Source organism: Grus americana, chromosome 8 (genome assembly GCF_028858705.1).
Source record: "Grus americana isolate bGruAme1 chromosome 8, bGruAme1.mat, whole genome shotgun sequence".
In the NCBI taxonomy this organism is placed as follows: domain Eukaryota; kingdom Metazoa; phylum Chordata; class Aves; order Gruiformes; family Gruidae; genus Grus; species Grus americana.
This window is the reverse complement of record NC_072859.1, coordinates 36,379,581-36,398,070: the sequence shown is the minus strand read 5'-3', so window position 1 is coordinate 36,398,070 and position 18,490 is coordinate 36,379,581. Positions and strand designations below refer to the sequence as shown.

General features: G+C 40.9%; 1 protein-coding gene across 4 annotated transcripts in view; it reads left to right on the top strand.

Annotated features, from left to right (window-relative positions):
* SLC44A5 (solute carrier family 44 member 5) overlaps positions 1-18,110 on the top strand; it is a 101,898-nt gene extending 83,788 nt beyond the window's left edge. For all 4 annotated transcript variants that reach the window (XM_054834212.1, XM_054834213.1, XM_054834209.1 and 1 more), the window contains 11 exons: positions 2,417-2,516; positions 3,901-3,993; positions 4,927-5,014; positions 6,249-6,511; positions 7,611-7,705; positions 8,258-8,361; positions 9,625-9,698; positions 11,556-11,626; positions 13,006-13,094; positions 13,741-13,825; positions 15,859-18,110. In XM_054834212.1, coding sequence (XP_054690187.1) covers positions 2,417-2,516; positions 3,901-3,993; positions 4,927-5,014; positions 6,249-6,511; positions 7,611-7,705; positions 8,258-8,361; positions 9,625-9,698; positions 11,556-11,626; positions 13,006-13,094; positions 13,741-13,825; positions 15,859-15,971 — 1,175 coding nt within the window. In that variant the 3' untranslated portion in view covers positions 15,972-18,110. The remainder of the gene's footprint in view (positions 1-2,416; positions 2,517-3,900; positions 3,994-4,926; positions 5,015-6,248; positions 6,512-7,610; positions 7,706-8,257; positions 8,362-9,624; positions 9,699-11,555; positions 11,627-13,005; positions 13,095-13,740; positions 13,826-15,858) is intronic.
* The last annotated feature ends 380 nt before the right edge of the window (positions 18,111-18,490 follow it).

The following is an 18,490-nucleotide window of genomic DNA, read 5'->3' as shown; positions in this document are numbered from 1 at the left end:
TTGTCTTGCTACAATTTCTGCCTTGTCAAATCTCTTCTTCTACATATGTTGCTCAGAGAATAAGCAGAATCCTCTTTCTTTGTATGGTGCAAAAATCTACTTTTTTGCAAGGAGACTAGTGTACTTGTAAGGGGAGATAATGCAATCACACTAGCGATGAGAGTGAAAAATGCTTGTGTTATTAGCATTCCACTTCCTGTGTGTTCAGTCTTCATAATGGGGAAGTAGAAAGCAATAACTAAGTTAGTCCTGATGAGGTTGCATAAGGAGCGGCATTTTTCTCTCCCAATCTGCTTATTCTCCCTCTTTGAGTGTCCCAGAAATAAGATTAATAACTCTACACATCTTTGTAGAACTGTTTACATTCAGGTTACTGAATTTTCTTGGAGGCTGATGTAAGGCAGTGGAATGAACCATTGCAGATTTCATCACCTTTATTTTCAAAAGTGCTTCATTGCCTTCTCTTACAAGGGCAGTGTATTTAAAACAAAATCCTACTGAACCAAGACAGTCTACAGCATACACACCCCTCCCGAGGGAAGGAAGGGTAGAAGAGAGAACAAATACCTGTCAAATATTACTTGCACTGCTGTTACTGCTCTATTAGAAGGCACGCAGACACTCAACTGATGATGAACAGGACATAACCTAAAACACTGCCTCTCCCTATTAGTAGCTAAATTAATAGAGCAGTAGTTTACCGCTTAAGTCTCTTTTCTCTGCTTTGTGTCTTGATTTAACTCTGTGTTGGATCACTGAGCTCACGAGGCACCGTCTACATATTGTTGAGGCAGAGCTTTTTAGTATGCTATCCCTAGAGAATATTAGAACTTTTTTATGTTTTTCCTTGTAGCTCTCCAGTCTCTTCCCCTGCCTGATTCTTAGCAACCAATGTATAGTTTATCTAGAGGTCAGTGTCACTTTCAGATGAGTAAATTGAGGTGCTAAGTAATCAAATTATTTTTCCAAAGTCACTCAGCAAAGCATTTAAATATCCTTGAAGAAAATGTAGGTCTTTTAGTCCTAGTCTAGAACTCATCATGTACATTGCTTTCCTTTTTCACAATGTTTGGGACAAGCTACATTAACTTAACTGAGCTGAACTGAAATGAGACCAACTTTAAAGAAACCTGATTATGTGTTCCTTCATGGGGAACCCTATTAAAAAAGAGGTGCTGAAATGTGTGTAACAAAAGCTTTGATCTGAGCAAAGTCTGTGGCTCTGAGCACCACAGCGGTCACTTGCCACCTGCAGTTCTGATGGCTAGGGGTACTGATAATACTTGGGATCGCAATTTAACGTAATCTGTGACTATCCGGGTCTGGATTCTGAGACTATGCCTAAGCTGTGGGACCTGAAACCAATTCCCATGTCCCTTTGCAAACCTCCAGACAAGCCAAGGCTTAGGGATGCTATCCTTTCTGTCTTCTCTCCCTCCACAGAACTTCTTGGTTTCAGCTGGAGGAGACAGATCCTGCTGAGCATAACCATCCACGACTGCTGGGCTGGTTTAAATGTCTGTCTGAAGCCAGAATTAATGGATATGTCTCAGAGTTAGAGGAGATTTTCTTCAGGCATTAAAGACTCTGTCTCCTCTAGATGAAGTCCATAGAATTTTTTTACTTTCTACTGCAGAAGTAGGTTTTGAACTGATGCAAATAGAAATCAGACTGAAGCAGCCTCTTTAAACCACATCTGGGTTATGATTCAAACACTGCTCATAACTAGGAGAGGAAGTGTTCTGGGACATGATGCTCTCAGCTCTCTGACCTCGGAGGAAGTTTGTATGATAACAGCAGCACAACTGGAAGGTGAAAATAATTTTTCCAAAACTGTCCTATCTTAGCCGCCTCTTATTTTTTTTTTACTCAAATGAGGTGAAAGGAGCTCATTCCAGGTTAATACTGAAACAAACCTATTGATGTAAGTACATCTAAATGTTAGAATGATATATATCAGAAAAATGCATTCTCCATCTCCTTTTTATTTATTTTGTTGTATCTAAATACTACAAATTAGCAGCATTGGAATATAAACATGCAAAATGGTACTTTATGAAAAGTAGAATTTGTTAAGTGTGAACTGTATCTTAGGCCAAATATTACAGTCACATTTAGGTAAATTATTATCGTTGAGAATGATACGTTCCTTTTTTCTTCTAAAATTACAAATGCTAATGTCAGAGTCCTACACATTCTGACTAACTCTTTGCATGTGGAATTTCACTACACTGGAACTTACAAAACTATGAAATGGGATCGAAGATTGGCAGGTGCAGTGAGACAAAGAGAGAACTACTCTAGTAGAGAATTTTATAGAGTTCATGAACAATACTGTAAAATACAAGGGAAAAAAAAATTAGAGACGCAGTGTATTGGTTCTATTCCTGATAAATCTAACTTTGTTTGTTTACAGTGATAATACTTTGTGTTGTTGAAGTTATAATCATACTGATGCTGATCTTCCTAAGGAATCGGATCCGGATTGCTATTGCACTGTTGAAGGAAGGTAGTAGGTATGTTTGTCTGATTTTAATATAATTTGAAGTTTATTAAATGATCTCTAGGGTACACTCTTCTTGAGCTTCATCTTGCACTACCAAGGGCAGAAAGCTGGAGATTCACTGCTGAACACTGCTAACATGTTGTGATTATTTGTCAGACAGCATAAGGTTGTCCCCTCCTGTGTGACTCTTAATGGACTTTTACATCTCTAGACTGAGACAGAAATTGATGTGCTGCTCTTAACCTCTTGGTTGTACATGACAGTTCCCTTGCATTCCCCCCCAGCACTTACTGGTTTAGCAGCAGGAACTGAGTAAATTTGTCTCCTCCTACATTCTGGAAATTGCCTCCTATGAAACAAATAGCATCAGAAGTGCCACAAGTCATAGGAGAAATACTGTAGGAAATAATAACAGACAAAAAGGCTTGTCATAAGCTTACAGAGTCACTGGGAAAAAAATTTAGAGTAACATGAAGAGGTAGATGGCAGGAGTGCAAAGAGAACCTGTAGTTTCAGTGAACAAAACACATGCTCTGTGAAATCACATCCAGTGAGATACCCAGCTGGAGGTGTTCGCCTCCGAGATAGCTGCAGCCACTTTACCCAGAGGGGCTGTGTCAGCTTGCTGTCTTACAGAGGAGTCGTCCCTGGCAGTGCTCAAGTTCCTGCTCACTCGTCACATTCTAGCCACAAGAAGTATTAGTAGAATGTTGGCCTCTAAAACATCTTGATGTTAAAAGGAGCTCTCTAAGCTGTCAACAGTGAAAAGCCGTTATTCCTTCTGCCTGCCAACAGCCGAAGGCGAGCACCACTCATTTGTGGCACATGCAAGGAAAGTCACGTAGTCACAGGAAGGTGTTAGCATGGCCTGGCATTACAAAGGCAAGTTGAATGTCCGTGCCCCAAAAATAATACTTAAGGGAGGAAAGGGGCTGGGAACAGAGTCCTCAAATACAAAGTAGTTAGAGGTAGTTTCAGGTGTGTAGGAGCTGAAGGAAGAGCATGGGAGCTGAGCAGAGTGGGGCAAGGAAATAAAGGGCAATGTCTGCAGTGGTCAGCAAGGAGAGGTGATTGAAATGGGTTTGTGACCTGGAAAGAGCTGGATCTGTGAAGCAGTAATGGAGAAGGAGGAAGCAGAAACCAGGCTTGAACGTGGCACATTGATAAAGTTGACTGTAGTGCTGTTGATAAAAGCGGAGTGGTAGAAACGACAAAGTGAAGATGTGAAGGCATTTGAAGAACGAATGTGCAGTATTCTGAGATCCCAGCACTAGATTATGCTACCGCTATCAACAAGTAGCTCAAAGTAAAAAGGATGATGCTAGAAGAGGACTGATAAAAAGCTTGTTTCTTAAATTGTTGTAGCTTACTAATATGTTTTCTTTCTTTCTTAGGGCTATTGGCTATATAATGTCTACATTGTTCTACCCAATCGTCACCTTCATACTCATTGCAATTTGTATTTCCTACTGGGCTGTGACAGCTGTGTATCCTTCTGTCTGTGTACCTCTCTGGAGGAACAGGCTTCTGGTCTGCAGGACCAGAAAATTCTCTGCTGTTTCACCTTAACCAAACCAGTGTTAAGAGGGCTATTTGCTCACTTAGCACTTGCTGCACTCTTCCTCACTGCACATTTACATGCAACGTACAAATCAGACAGTGAATTTAATTTCATTAAAAAGAACCGGACTAAAATTCATGCCAAGGCTGACGGATCGTACCAGGCCTTGTGTACTACATAAGGCTGACTTTGAGGGGTAAAAAAGGGCCCTCAGCAAAGAGTGAATGTGGCCTTTAACGTGTTGAATGTTCTGTAGGCCTCTTGTTAGTGGTCTCTTAGCTAGCAGGGGATGGGGTGGGCTCCAGGTGTGTTTTGTTCAGAAAAGTGTAGGAAAGGAGTGAGAGAACATAGGGTGCACTGAGTCCTCTCTAACAGCAACCGCTGTCTGTTTCTTGTCGAACAGCAAGGGTTTGGCAAGGTATCAGAAAGGGGAAAATTGCTTTTTGAAATCACATTGCTCTTTCACATGCAAAGAGGGTCAGTTATTGCTGTTCAGGACTATGTTAATTTATCCTTATGCTCTGTGTCTACATCTACCAAAACACGAACTGTCAGAGAACTACTGCATAATCTGCCTTATCGAATGTGTACGTGCAGGAGAGACTGAGTCAACTTTGAAGATTATTCCCCTTGCCAGTTCTGGTCAGGGGTTATTACAGCTCCAGGATGGAGTTTGCCTTAGTTCTCTAATGAGAGTATTCAGTCTTGTGTATCAACCCTTCATACGTGTCTCTGCATAGCAAGAACAGCTTTTCCGTTATCTGCACAAGTTCTTTACAGCTAGTGGTTAGCCACTGCGGAATCCTAAGTTGCTCAGAGGCTATAGTTCTGTGATTCCTCCTTAAAATATTTCATTCAGTTTTCTGGCTACATCAGGAGAACCTGTGTATAAAGTAATGGCTAATCAAACACTGTGCAAGTATGCAAACATGACTTGTGATCCAGAGGTAAGTGTAACAAATACTTACCTATAGTGAGAGCTATACTAATTGCATTTCTTAATCACTTTTAAATGCAATGCTAGTGGAAAATGTGCATATTTTAAGTAGTGATTCCTCATGTTAAATCTGAAAATAGTACTTAGTGTTCAGATAATACTTCTTTGTTCAAAGCAATTTACAGACATAAACTAATTTTTCTGCTAAACTGTCCTATGAGGCGGGTAAATATTAACCATCCTACTTTACAGGGTGAGAACAGAAGACACAGAAATACAGGTTTATTTGAAAAGATGTTCTTGAATACATGAGGATTCTATTTTGTGGTCCTCAAAAGGCAATGGAAGACTTTGAAAGCTGTGCCTCAGACCTGCCCAAGGACCAGGCATGTTTTGAAGCAGAGGCTTAGCTTCTTTTGGCACAGTAATGACCTTTATGAAGCTCCAAAAATACTTGCCTTTTTTTAAAAAAAAAAAAAATTATTTTGTCTTCAGTCAAATGTTTTAACTTGACTGTGGGGTTGAGTTTAAATATTTTTTGAAAACTAGAAATATTCATCAAATGCTATATCAGGGTTATTTTCAGGTGTTTAAATTCCAATGTAGTGCTGTGGTTATGTATATCCCAAACAATTCCCCACTCTGCTGATGTCTGAACACTAAAAAAGAAAGGGATTAGAAACTGACTGGCTTCATTTCATGCCCAAACTGAGCAAATACATGAAATGAACAATAAAAACAGGGAAAAGTAATTCAATGTAAAGACTACTCGTGTTTTAGTACTCTGAGATAGGTAAGGGAAGTTGTGACCACACCCACAGCTTGTATAAAATGGCACAGCTCACTTGATATCAATTCAACTGTGATGATTTACCCAAACTGCAGATTTGGCCTCTGGTTTTCAAATCGTTGTGGGATTTTTTTTATTTATGTGAGCAGGTTTTCTTTGATGAAACTGAAGTGTTTATGTATCTTAAAAGTAGATTTCTGAAATTCAAATTCCACGTATGTAGGTTTTAGGCATGTGGTGAACATGCGTAGTTTAAAGTTAAGCGCCTGCATAAGACATTAATATGAATCCTTAAATACATAAACAGGTTACATAGTATTGGAGTGCAGTGTTGAATGAGCTAATGAAGCATCAAGCAGAATTATGTTATTCTTATTAAACTGCTAAACTTCAGAGACTGTGTACCCAGAATTCATTGCTTATCACTGTGGTGTTTATTTTTCTTTCTATACAGACTTTCAACACAACCAATGTGACTAAATTGTGTCCGGGTGCTCAGTGTACTTTTGCTTTTTATGGAGGAGAAAGCCTGTACCATAAGTACATCTTCATCTTCCAGTTAGCCAATGCCTTTGTTTTTCTCTGGCTGGTGAACTTTGCAATTGCACTGGGTCAGTGTACCCTTGCCGGTGCCTTTGCCTCTTATTACTGGGCCTCTCGAAAACCAGCTGATATTCCACTGTGGCCGCTCTTCTCTTCGTTCGGGCGAGCAATACGGTAAGACTGTGGAGCTGGATGTGAGCCTTGTCATGTATCCAACGAGTGCTCTTTTTGCATCCAGGGAAGCCAGACTTAGAATATCAAATTAAAATGATTAGTCAGCATTGTGGTTTAATCTCGGTAGGCAGCCAAGCTCCACGCAGCCGCTCGCTCACTCCCCCACAGCGGGATGGGGGAGAGAATCAGAAGGGTGAAAGTGCAAAAACTTGTGGGCTGAGATAAAGACAGTTTAATAGGTAAGGCAAAGCTGCGCGTGCAAGCAAAGCAAGACAAGGAATTCATTCAGCACTTCCCATCGGCAGGCAGGTGTTCAGCCATCCCCAGGACAGCAGGGCTTCATCATGCGTAATGGTGACTTGGGAAGACAAACTCCGTAACTCCAAACATCCCCCTTTTCCTCCTCCTTCCCTCCAGCTGTTACTGCTGAGCACGACATCATATGGTGTGGGATGTCCCTTTGGTCAGTTGGGGTCAGCTGTCCTGGCCACGTCCCCTCCCAACTTCTTGTGCACCCCCAGCCTGCTCACTGGCGGGGCAGGGTGAGAAGCACCAAAGTCCTTGACCCTGCTCAGCAATAGCTAAAACAATAAACAATAAACAATAATAAACAATAGCGTGTTATCAACAGTTTTCAGCACAAATCCAAAAACGTAGCACTGTGCAAGCTGCTATGAAGAAAACTAAGTCTATTCCATCCCAAAGCAGTATGATCAGGGAAATGTCGTTAGGGGGAGGCTGAATCCTGTAGCCCAATAGCAGCACGGCTGCTGCAGCTCCATGCACCCAGGTCCCACCAATTACAAGGCTGAGCACATATTCCTAGTAGGCTCACACACCCAAATACATGTATACAACACATATGTACACAGATCGACAGACGTGCAGAGCACTCACACAAACACCAACAGCACCAGTGGCTTCATCCTGTTCGTGTCTCTGGTGGATCAGGATGAAGGTCTGTTAGTATAAGTAATTCCCACTAGTGGACCTTCCTCCAGTTATAATTTTATTTATATATACACACACACATATGCACGTACATACATAATTTTACATATACACATGCACAGTGTAACAGTCATTTATTTTGTTTTAGATACCATACAGGTTCGCTGGCATTTGGAGCCTTAATTCTTGCAATTGTCCAGCTTATTAGAGTAATACTGGAGTACTTGGATCACAAACTGAAAGGTGAGATTTATGAATCTGCTCTAGTTTATTAAGACCTCCTTTGGTAAATTACTTCCTTACTTTCCCAAGATGTTTTTCAGCAATGATAAGAGATTAATTCCACATTATTTGTAGCCATTGTAGTTCCATTTGAAGCCAGCGAATTTGTGTTGGTTTACTCAAATTGAGTTTATGTCCTGGGGAACTTAATGCCAAGTTCATGCAGGATGTGGATCTGATCTAACTGAAAGCTAGTGAGCTAAATCTGGTTGAGAAAGAGAGTCCATATCTAGAAAAAAAGAAATAATGTTTCTGCTTTTGTCACAATTTAAGATTTTCTTCTGAATAGCTTTCTATGTTCTATGTTTCTATGCCCCACCCCTGGCAGTGTTCAAGGCCAGGTTGGATGGGGCTTTGGGCAACCTGGGCTAGTGGAGGGTGTCCCTGCCTGTAGCAGGGGGTTGGAACTGGATGATCTTTAAGGTCCCTTCCAACCCAAACCATTCTATGATTCTGTGATTCTGAAGACTGTTCATGAGTTCTATGTATGATGTACTCTCTCCTTTTTTTCAGGTACACAGAACTCCTTCACTAGATTTCTACTCTGCTGCCTCAAATGCTGTTTCTGGTGTTTGGAAAAATTCTTAAAATTTATAAACAGAAATGCCTACATCATGGTATGTGCTGTCTCTGCATGTGGTCTCCCCTATCTGGGACACTAAAATACCCTAGCCACTAATAGTAGGTCAACAGCCAGCAGTACTAGAATCTGCTGAATAAGTAATGGGATTTATGGGAGTTTTCAGGAAATGCATGTGGTCCTACCATGAAAAAGTAAGATCTTTTTTTTAATTCTCCTAAACTCAGCCTCTTTTCATGCCAGTCCTTGTCCATCTCCCTCACCCCCCAAAGTAAGTGGGAAGGGATGGCATAGCTGGTTAACTCCCCCTGATTCAGCACTTGAAATCCTAATTTCAACAGGAATATTAGCTTGTTTCATATTGCATGTTGATGACACTTCTGTTTGGAGGCGGTGTTTGAATAAGGAGGCTAGAAGTCATGAGGTAGCTGTATGTCCTCCTGGAAGTTAAAAGCACAAATTCTGCTAACAAACAGCAGCAATGATATTTCTCTAAAATAACCCTTCTAGCATCCAGAAGAGAAATTCCAGATTTTCACCTAAATAAACATACACAGATTTCAGCCTAGGATGTTCTGACTTGAAGCAATTTCAGCGATTGAATGGTACAGTCACAGACTTGTTGTCTCAAAGGAGGTGGCTGTAATTATAACCCATGTTCATGCAATTGATGTTTCAAAATAATGCCATCTTGAAGAGAAAGTATTCTTTTTTTACTGTCTTGTTTACAGTTTGTAAACTGACTGCACTAAGAGCTGTTCTGGTATATCTTACCCTTTTGGACACTATTCCAGGAAGAAGAAATGGTTCCTGAATAACTTTAGCTGCTTTACTTTATGCTGATGTAAATCCACTGACTTTGATACTGGTATTGCTGATTTCTTCTTAAGTGAGAGCAGCGTCAGGTCAGAGGAGATACCTACAGGGGTCAACTCACTTCTGCTCTGCAAGTTCCTTTCCACTCGCTATAAATCTAGTGTAGGTGACTAGCAAAGTGAGAAGAATCCCTCAGCAAGTACCTTATTTGCTCTGCTCGGCAAACTGAGTCTACTGCCTGCAACGTCAAAAGGGGTGGCATGCTCATCACCGGGTGATTTGAAGGGGTAGGATGGATAATATTGTGTCCCAACCTGGTGGGAAGCATTGAGAGGTAGCAGGTGACTGGGGGAAGCGCTTTATGTTCATCTGAGTTTCACGGTCACATATTAGAGAGAACTATGCATTAAACGCAGTAAGATTCTGGCATACAAGGAGGTATCCTAATTATTTTAAATACTTAACAGCTACTATTATTTTGCAGATTGCCATATACGGTAAAAACTTCTGTACCTCGGCAAAGGAAGCATTCTTTTTGCTCATGCGGAATGTGGTGAGGTAAGGGGCCATCTCCCAGTCCTTGGAAATGTCAGGGTTTCCTGCTATTGCACTCTGAAGACACACTTCTTTCCTCTCCCATGTCTCCTCCAAACATTGTAAGCTGCTTCTGTCCTCAGACGGGGCCCTCACTTCTAACACTCAGTGTGTAACAGCAGGCTGTCCAGCACAGTAACCTATGCAAAGTTGATATAATCTAACAGTTTTGTGGTGATTGCTCTTTTAAATTCATAAGCAGCCAGTAGATTGTAGTAGTGCCTCCAAGGAACCAATGGAGCCCCTGAGAGGAGACCTACAGATAAATGGGAATGGGGTGCTCGTCATCTGCCCTATGCGTGTTTCTTGAGCTTTGGTCCACTCACTGACTGTGAAAAGGAAAGCAGAAAGACCTGAGTCTTCAGATGCATCCAGAAAGCTTATGGGGTGTCAGAGAGTGGCAGCAAAGAAGAGGGAATACTTTGCTTTCAAAGCCAGTATCTTTAACATAACCAGATCTCCCCTGGTGCTGGGAACTTCCCTGGCCCTTTTCCCCACTACCAGGACTGCTGCCAAACTCCCGTTCTCATCAGTACTTGTCTTCATTGCTCCTGGCTCTTCCTGTACTGCTGTGAGATCAAATAATAATGGGAGAATAACTCAGGAGCAGGCCATGTTGACGTAACAGCAGACAATCTGATTACAAAGCAAGAGGCACAGTAAAACTGGTTAGGTGGTTTAAATTATTAAGTGAAGGACTGGAAGGAGGAGAGCAATGGAGGGGGAGGCTGAAAGAGGAAAACGGAAACGATGTTTAAGAAAGAAGAGGAAGGGGCTGGAGATGGGAGGATGGAGTGCGTTCACTCTGTTAGTGTGCGTTAGTGTTGGTACAGCGCTGCCCGTGCCGTGTAGCGCCTGTGCAACAGGAAAGAGAAGCTGCCTTTGTTTCCTGTCAGAATGTCACCTCACTGTCCTTTGTGCTTTTGCTCCTAATCAGTAATAGCAATAGCTAAAAGCCAGGCGTATAATGTTATTGTTTCAAACTGAGATTTTTTTGGTGTGTATATTTTGCTAATTCTGAATGCTGACAGGTTAATGATGATTTGTTCTCTTTAATATTTCTTAATGTTTATCTTTCATGGTAGTCAGTGCTGTGTATTACCATATCCGTAGCCTTCAGCGCTGTCAAGAGGCTGATGATACAAAGCTCATTTTCCATCCCATTATTTACCTGCAGTTTCTGATAAGACAGGCTGGCAGGATTTCGAGCAAAAACTCCCTGCTGTTGTTTTTAATGAGGTCTGCAGATTTACTGTCAATGTTTCTGTCTACCTTCATTCATTCACCTGTGATTGTCTCCCTGCTTTGAGGCCTGCCTCCTGCCTTCAGTCTTTTACCATGATATCTTAAAATAATAGATTTGGCATGTTATGGGGTCATGAAATGTGTCCAGGTAGGACTAAGTGAAAAGAAGACCTACTAGCAATCTACACAAACATTGCTTTTTGTTTTGGGGTGTACTCTGCCTCTTCTGGGCTGGCTTCCCTGTGACCCCAGTAGAAAGGCTGAAATGAAAATATTTTTATGTTCTGTCTCTTTTTTTTAACGAGCAAGAGCAATAAACGGTCCTCAAGTGCTGTAGCAGTACTGCCGCATTAAGGCCTAACTCGGCAAGGACTCAGTGCTTTTTTGTCTTACGGGGTTCGGCTGTAACGAAGCCCATCTCAGCGTTGTGTCTCTGCGTGGTGGTGTCGTCGGCCTGTGAAACCAGCAGAAGACAGCTCCTTGGTCATGTTTTGTCAATTAGCCATAGATTTAAGGAGAAAGACTACAAATGTCTTGTTTGTGATGATTATGTATCATTTGTCCTTTGCTGAACAGAGTTGCAGTTCTGGACAAAGTTACAGACTTTCTTTTATTCCTGGGGAAAATTCTCGTTGCTGGTGGTGTAGGTAAGCTAAACGATTTTTTTCCAAACGCTGTGTTCTGTTTTCTGGTACCTACAAGTACGCCTGCCATAATCACATATGCTTAGTTAACAGCTGGGGGTTCTCATTGGTCTGACTATTTGGGAAGCTGTGCCTGTGTTTCTAGGATTTGCAAGATTGAACTAAAATACATTTTTTTTCTTTTTTCCCCCTTCCCCCTCGCCTCATCTTTTCCATAATTGCTTTTACTGCTCTTGCATGTGTTGCTGGCGCAAGGACTTCTGCAGCCAAAGCATCGTAGCTGGATCAAACCAAATTCTCATCCAATAAGCCAGCCACAATCGGTTCTCCTTTCATAAGAACTGAACAAAATTGGAAATGAGATTCACCTGGTAACAGAGAGCATGCATACCAGAGGAAGTGGAGCAGGTCTGCAGGAGATGGGCCTGAAGCTCCACTGTATTCAAGCCCATTATTGCTATAAGCTATAGTAAAAGAAGTAGATTATTTCTAACATCCTTATAGGGTTTTCTTAGATATCAGTAAATATATTATTCATGTTTTTCTGTAACAGAAAAGTGATTTTTTTTTTTTTTCAAATGAAGCACTTTCCGCAATTCAAGTTGGCAGCATTCCCTTACAGTTTTTCTAAATTGTAACAGCAGTTTCAAAACATTATTTTTAAAATAACCATATTTTGTATTCTTTATACTTTAAAAGATTACTAATTAATTTTATTTTAATCAAAAGTTGAAAATTAGTACCAAGAACAGATCTAAAATATTTTGTCATTACTGTAAAAATGACTTTCAAACTGGCGTAGCAAATGTGATTTGAAACATCTCTAAAATTTAAGCCATGAAATACTGAAATTAGTTCATGTCTTCATCCTCTTCAAGAATATATTCTTTGGGCAATTTCTGTTGTAGATGCATTGGTCTGTTCTAAACTTATTGTTGTGCTTGTCACTAGCACTGCCATTTCTCCTTTCAATCTGAAATTGTTAAGTATTTCTTCAAGCAATAAAATTTAAAGCAGCAGAATTTTTCTCTCTTCTTTATTTTAGAAAAGATCCATCCAGTGGTCTTTGTTATCCCATGTCATTGTCTTGTTTATCAGTATTTATTAATTTTGCTATTAAATCCAGTAGAATGATGAAACAAAACAATTCATAAAAGTCTTTCTGGGCCCATGAATATCTTTATGGTAATTGATTCATTTACATATCTCTTCTGTCAGAATACAGATCCAACAGATAATTAGTACTGAGGAATTTATTGTTTACAAACTCTTATTTAAACCATCCTTGGATCTGTTGTCTGTTTGTTTTGTCTCATCCATTCTTCAGGTGTTAGGAAATCAGAGTTAGCATAGGAATCACTAATATTCTGTGCTTCTTGCAGGTGTCCTTGCGTTCTTTTTCTTCACACAGAGAATACCAATCTTTGCACAGGAAGCACCAACGTTAAATTACTACTGGGTACCGTTGTTGGTAAGGCAGCCATCTAACCTCCTGAACGCTGAGGGCAGTTTGAGGTGCTCGCACTACTCGGGCCACGGTCTGCTAACAGCTCCTGTTGTCATCCTCTCAGTGGCATACTGTCCACTGAAGTGAGGACTGGTCTGCTACACTCTAGTGCTCGGGATCCTTCAGGCAGACGTGGCACTGCAGTGACTCTGCACCTTCAGAGAAATTAGGTTTCACATCTGCTTTGCTCAGGCTTCCTGGACAGCAAAGGCTGGTGGTGAGGCACCGATGACGGTGTGGCTTCTAATGGAAGGGACTTGTGATGCATCTCTTTGTCCTTTTGTAGCCTCCCTAGACTCCAGAACATCTCCAGGATGAGTGGTTCCTTAGAATAATCTTGAAGGAGTTCACAATATTCTTGGCATATATTCTCTCTGGGGGTTGAAATGGCTCCAATTTGGCAGCTGGAAAACTAACGGCTACTGCATGTTAGGATACAGTCTTGAACCTGTAATCCCTTTCCACAGCAGTAGTAACCTTTGGTAGAATTACAGAGCTGTCATTAAATCCCCCCAGATTTGCTTAGCAGACTAGGCTTCTGACTTGTGTTAGCGCTGCCACATTGGTGCCAAACTAAATTTGGGGGTTTATTGTGGTTTGTTTTTTGTAGACGGTCATTATCGGCTCCTACCTAGTTGCACACGGGTTCTTCAGCGTCTATGCAATGTGTGTCGACACGCTTTTCCTCTGCTTTTGTAAGTACTATGTTTTCTTTCACTAATACCTGCAAGTCACGGAAGGAGGAGTAGAAAACCACCTTATCCATTCCTTACAGAATTCTGGTGCCATGCTAGTAAACTGCATGAAAAACAAACTGCTTCTGCTTTTCAGTCTGGCTCCTTGATGCATTCTGCAGTGCGGAAATGTCTTAGCATTCAAATTTAATTAGTTTAAGTAATGAAAGGTAGCTATATAGCTCATGGGGATATCTGGCTTTTGTTTTTCAGATGCTCCTTAACTTTCATTAACAGTTTGCTTCTGGGTGCTTTGTAAAAAGCCCTGTACAGCAATGATTCACTCAAACCTCTTGTTAATAACAAAGTTATTTTTGGTATACAGGTAGTCCTCTGCTTTCAACTTAATAGCCCTGAACAAAGTATTATGCTGAATTACCTTCAAATTTGTGTAAAATACCATTTAAAAAACTATCTGTCCCTTGGACACCCCCCCCCAATGGCAAGCAATCATGGGCAGCATCTCAGAGGGACTGCTGTTCAACGTGTCCAGTCAGAGAATACTAAAATCACAAAAGAATTCTCTTGGTCTCAAGTTAGGACATGGTTATCAGAGGATGTACTTATTACAAAATACATTCCATTTGCTAGATTTACTGAATTAAAGAAATAAAGATACAATTTTTTCTATAATGAAAGTCATTCTGGTAGGTCCAAGTAGAAGTTACATGGCAGTGATTGTTCTTGCAGTTGGTGAATTATTTGACAATACTAAGGGAATATTGAAATAGTTATAGGCTTGATCTGTCATATGCACAGTGGATCACTGAGGCAAGACAAACATGGTAATACTGATTCTCCTCTTACAATATCATAAATTAGTTCTTTCCTTTAGACACTCACCTTCTTAACCTCGCTTCCCTAGGAAATAAGGTTAGCATTGACTCTGGAAATACTGGGTTGCCAAAAGAATCACAGGAACAAAAATCAGTCAGAAAACTGAAAACTGATGTCTAGCTGAGAGCTACATCCTATTCATCTCAAGTTATGGACTTTGGTTCTAAACAAACATGATCACAGACAGGCATAGCACTAACAACACTCCAAGAAATAAGCTAAACAACAAATAAATGGCAACTGTGATTTAGAATGAAATGGAAATGGAGCAAACTAACAAGTTTTTTTCAAAAAATAACGGATTTTCTTTTTAATTTATTCCAAAGACCCATGGTGGATACTGACATGGAGCTGTATGAAGATTTGCTTCCTCTAACCTCTTTGGCCATTCCTTACAACTAGTGCTCTCTTTTTGGCTCTGCAGGCACAGCTGTCTGCCTCTGCAGGGTTGCAGTTGCAATGACTGTGCTTCACTGCACACCCCCTCCAGATTGCCCATCCCTGGGAAATTGTTCACTGGTGTGTGACTCCTGCATGGCATAAACACTGGGCTGAACCCAGACCAGTGATTTAGTCATGACCTTCTGTAGGAAAAAAAGTCATGTCTGCCTCATTATTTTAAATTCATATTCTGTTTTGCTTCCCATGCTTCCATTCAGTAATGGACAGCAGGAGACGGTATAGAATATTGAGCACTTGTGACATCAAGTTTTTTGAAAGAACTTTATCTGAGCCAGTGAAAAAGGGTCCAGTTTTAAAATGTGCTTAAAGCCACAGCTCTCTGTGGGACAAATTTTCTAGCAAGTAACAGCCAAAATGCCAGGCTTCATGGAGGCATGAGTGTTTCTGAAAATTTCCACCTATACTGCCAAACGAAAGAACTAGAGAATAAAAACAGCACATTGCTGTCATTTAAAAATGGCTGGATGTTTGTGTCTCTGCTTTGTGTAAAACCTCTTCTGGTTTGAGAAAACAGAAATTTTATAGTGTCCTTAACAATACAGCTAAATTGCCTTGATTGAGATTTTTTTTTTTTTAATGTTGGGTCTTTTGCTCTCTCCTTTCTTCAATTCTCTGTGTGTGTGTGTGTGTGTGTGTGTGTGTGTGTGTTTGCACTGCTGTTTGCTCTTTTGGCTGCTTTTGCTGTGTAAATTCAGGTGAAGACCTGGAAAGAAATGATGGATCTACAGCAAAACCCTACTTCATGTCAGCTAGCCTTCACCGAATTCTAGGGAAGAAGGAACTAAGCCCTAAGAAGGCAGTGGGATAACATACACTAAACCTCAATATCGAAACAGTGTCACTTTTAAGCAAAACATGTATAAAGTAGGCAAAAGTAAAAACTGTAAATGATGCTTCTGGTTAATGGGTGATTTTTTTTTCCTTTTCCTTATATCTAAAAAATGAGCAACATCATTGGTAACATTTAACTAGTTTAAATGCTTAAACTAACAGCTGTGAGAACAAGGCCACGTTTTAGTTTATAGAGTGCCTATGAAAAGGAAAATGTAAATTTGAAGCTTTTTTAAGTCTATAATGATGTTTTAATAACTTTTGTAACACAAGTTGCTGCCTTAGATGACGGCAGTTTTGATAATGTTTCTTTTTATAAGTGTATATTTGTAAAAGAAATTCAGGCAATTTTCTGAAAGCACTAACATATAACCTAATTAGCCATAAAAAGATAGTTCGAGACTCTCTAGTTAACCAGGAGATGGTACTAAATTTGTAAATATGGTGCTATGATTGTATTTTTTTGTACAAGCTGGTTCACAGCTATTTAAACTGTGATTATACATGCATTAATGATTCCCTACACTGAAAAAAATGTAGTGATATTTTAATCACATCCACTACTGCGTCTTTTAAGAAATGATGGTAGCCTGCAGGTCCCAAAGAAGGTGGTCAGAGAAGACTATAGTTGATACTGCTTACAGCGAAGTCTTCTGTGAGTTGTGCTTAAAAGGTGATATAACTGAGAGAAGGTCCCACTGCACTTGAAGTGATTTGTGGCTCACACAAATGAGGTTTCATCTGGTACAAGATGGTGAATGTATCGTTTTTAGCTGATGTCGGAGAGAGATGCACTTGTGTTAATATTCCCCCCCCCCCCCCGTCTCTAATGAGTCTCTGATTGTGTTCTACATTATGAGGAAGTTGAGCTTCACTGAAAGGAAAACCAAATGCAGTCTTTTTTCCTTGGAAGAAAGTCTTGGCCATATATGTGCACAAGGAATGCCATTGCCTCTGCCTAGCTCAGAAGGGCTTCTTAACGAGACATCGCAAAGACTGTGTGGGCGCTGAGGGCCAGGGGTGCTCGTTCTGTGGGTCTCCAGGCTCTCAGTGGCTCACACAGTAAGGTATTAAGACATTTAAGTCTTCTCATGATACAGGATGAATTATTTAGCTACTGAAAGATGGTCCAAAAAATTTAGTTTGCTTTTTGATTATTAAATTTGCCCAGTCATTATTACAAAAATCTATTGGTAGAAAGCATATTAACATTCTGTTCAGTTTTATGACCCTCCCGTTAGCAGAACTGTCGCTGACATTAGCCACAGCTCTGCTCATGGGAAGTCTTTACACTGGAGTACTTCTCAAGCCTGTTACTGCCACGAGCCGAGCTGAAAAGGTTTTCATTTATTGCTCTCATGGATGCCCAAGGACCCAACCATACTGAGGCCTGCCCCTAGTTTTCATGGATTCCACTGTAGTGGATGAGATATTCCGTTACTGTCTGCTTTCCACGTGCCACACCACTGCCAGAGCTGTTACAGGAGTTCAGCACCTGGAAATACTTTTCTAGCCCCAGGAGTCCGTTGGTGTCACAGAGAGAAAGGCAAATTCTTTTCCAGGTGATTTGAATGCAAGTTTCTGGGGAAAATTTACTGACGATCCACATCACAAAGTGATCTTGCTGTCTAACTTACGGCTCCAGTTTGTGATGATTGTAATCACTGCCGAGGCAGAAATACTGTCCGTGCAACAGGGCTGGGGTCATGGTGATGCACAAGTGATATCCACCCACGTGCTTGCAGTCGTGGGCATGGCAGGATCCTGAACTCCCGTGAACTGAGGTGCAAGTGACAGTATACTCGTGTGCATTCGCTGTGATCCAGTGGGCACTGTAGCCCTTTCCCCTGAAGCAGAAATGAGTGGTTCAGTTTAGGACTCAAATGATGTAAAATGAAGGCGTACAGTTTCAAACATTACTGATTGTGGGCACCTTCAGTTTTTGAAAACCCCTCTTGAGATACCCTAGAGTAAACCTGACTGTCAGAAAGGGCTGAGAAACCTACCCTCAGAAAAAATCAGACTCTTGACTGACGAAGTTTTTCATCATTGTCATCATTCCTTTCTCATTATGTGCATGGCATTCACTACACACACACCCACACACCCCACACACCCACACCCACACACCCCACACACACCCACACACACACCCACCCCCCCCACACACCCACACCCACACACCCCACACACACACCCACACACACACCCACCCCCCCCCACACACACACTCCCCAACACCCCCCCCTTCATTATTCTAATCTCTTCTGAGAATTAAATCAGTTAGTTACGGGAGTATGTGTCACCATTCTGTGATTAAAAAAGCTGCTGGTCTGATTACAGTCCATGTGCTAATAATTTCTTTTTTTTTTCTTTTCTTTAAATACTACTGTGTGATTAGTTTGCAGCTAAAAAACTGCATTAAGTAATCTATATTTGTACTGGACTTGAGTGTCTTACTGGGAGCTCAACTGAAAAAGCATATTTCCGAATACA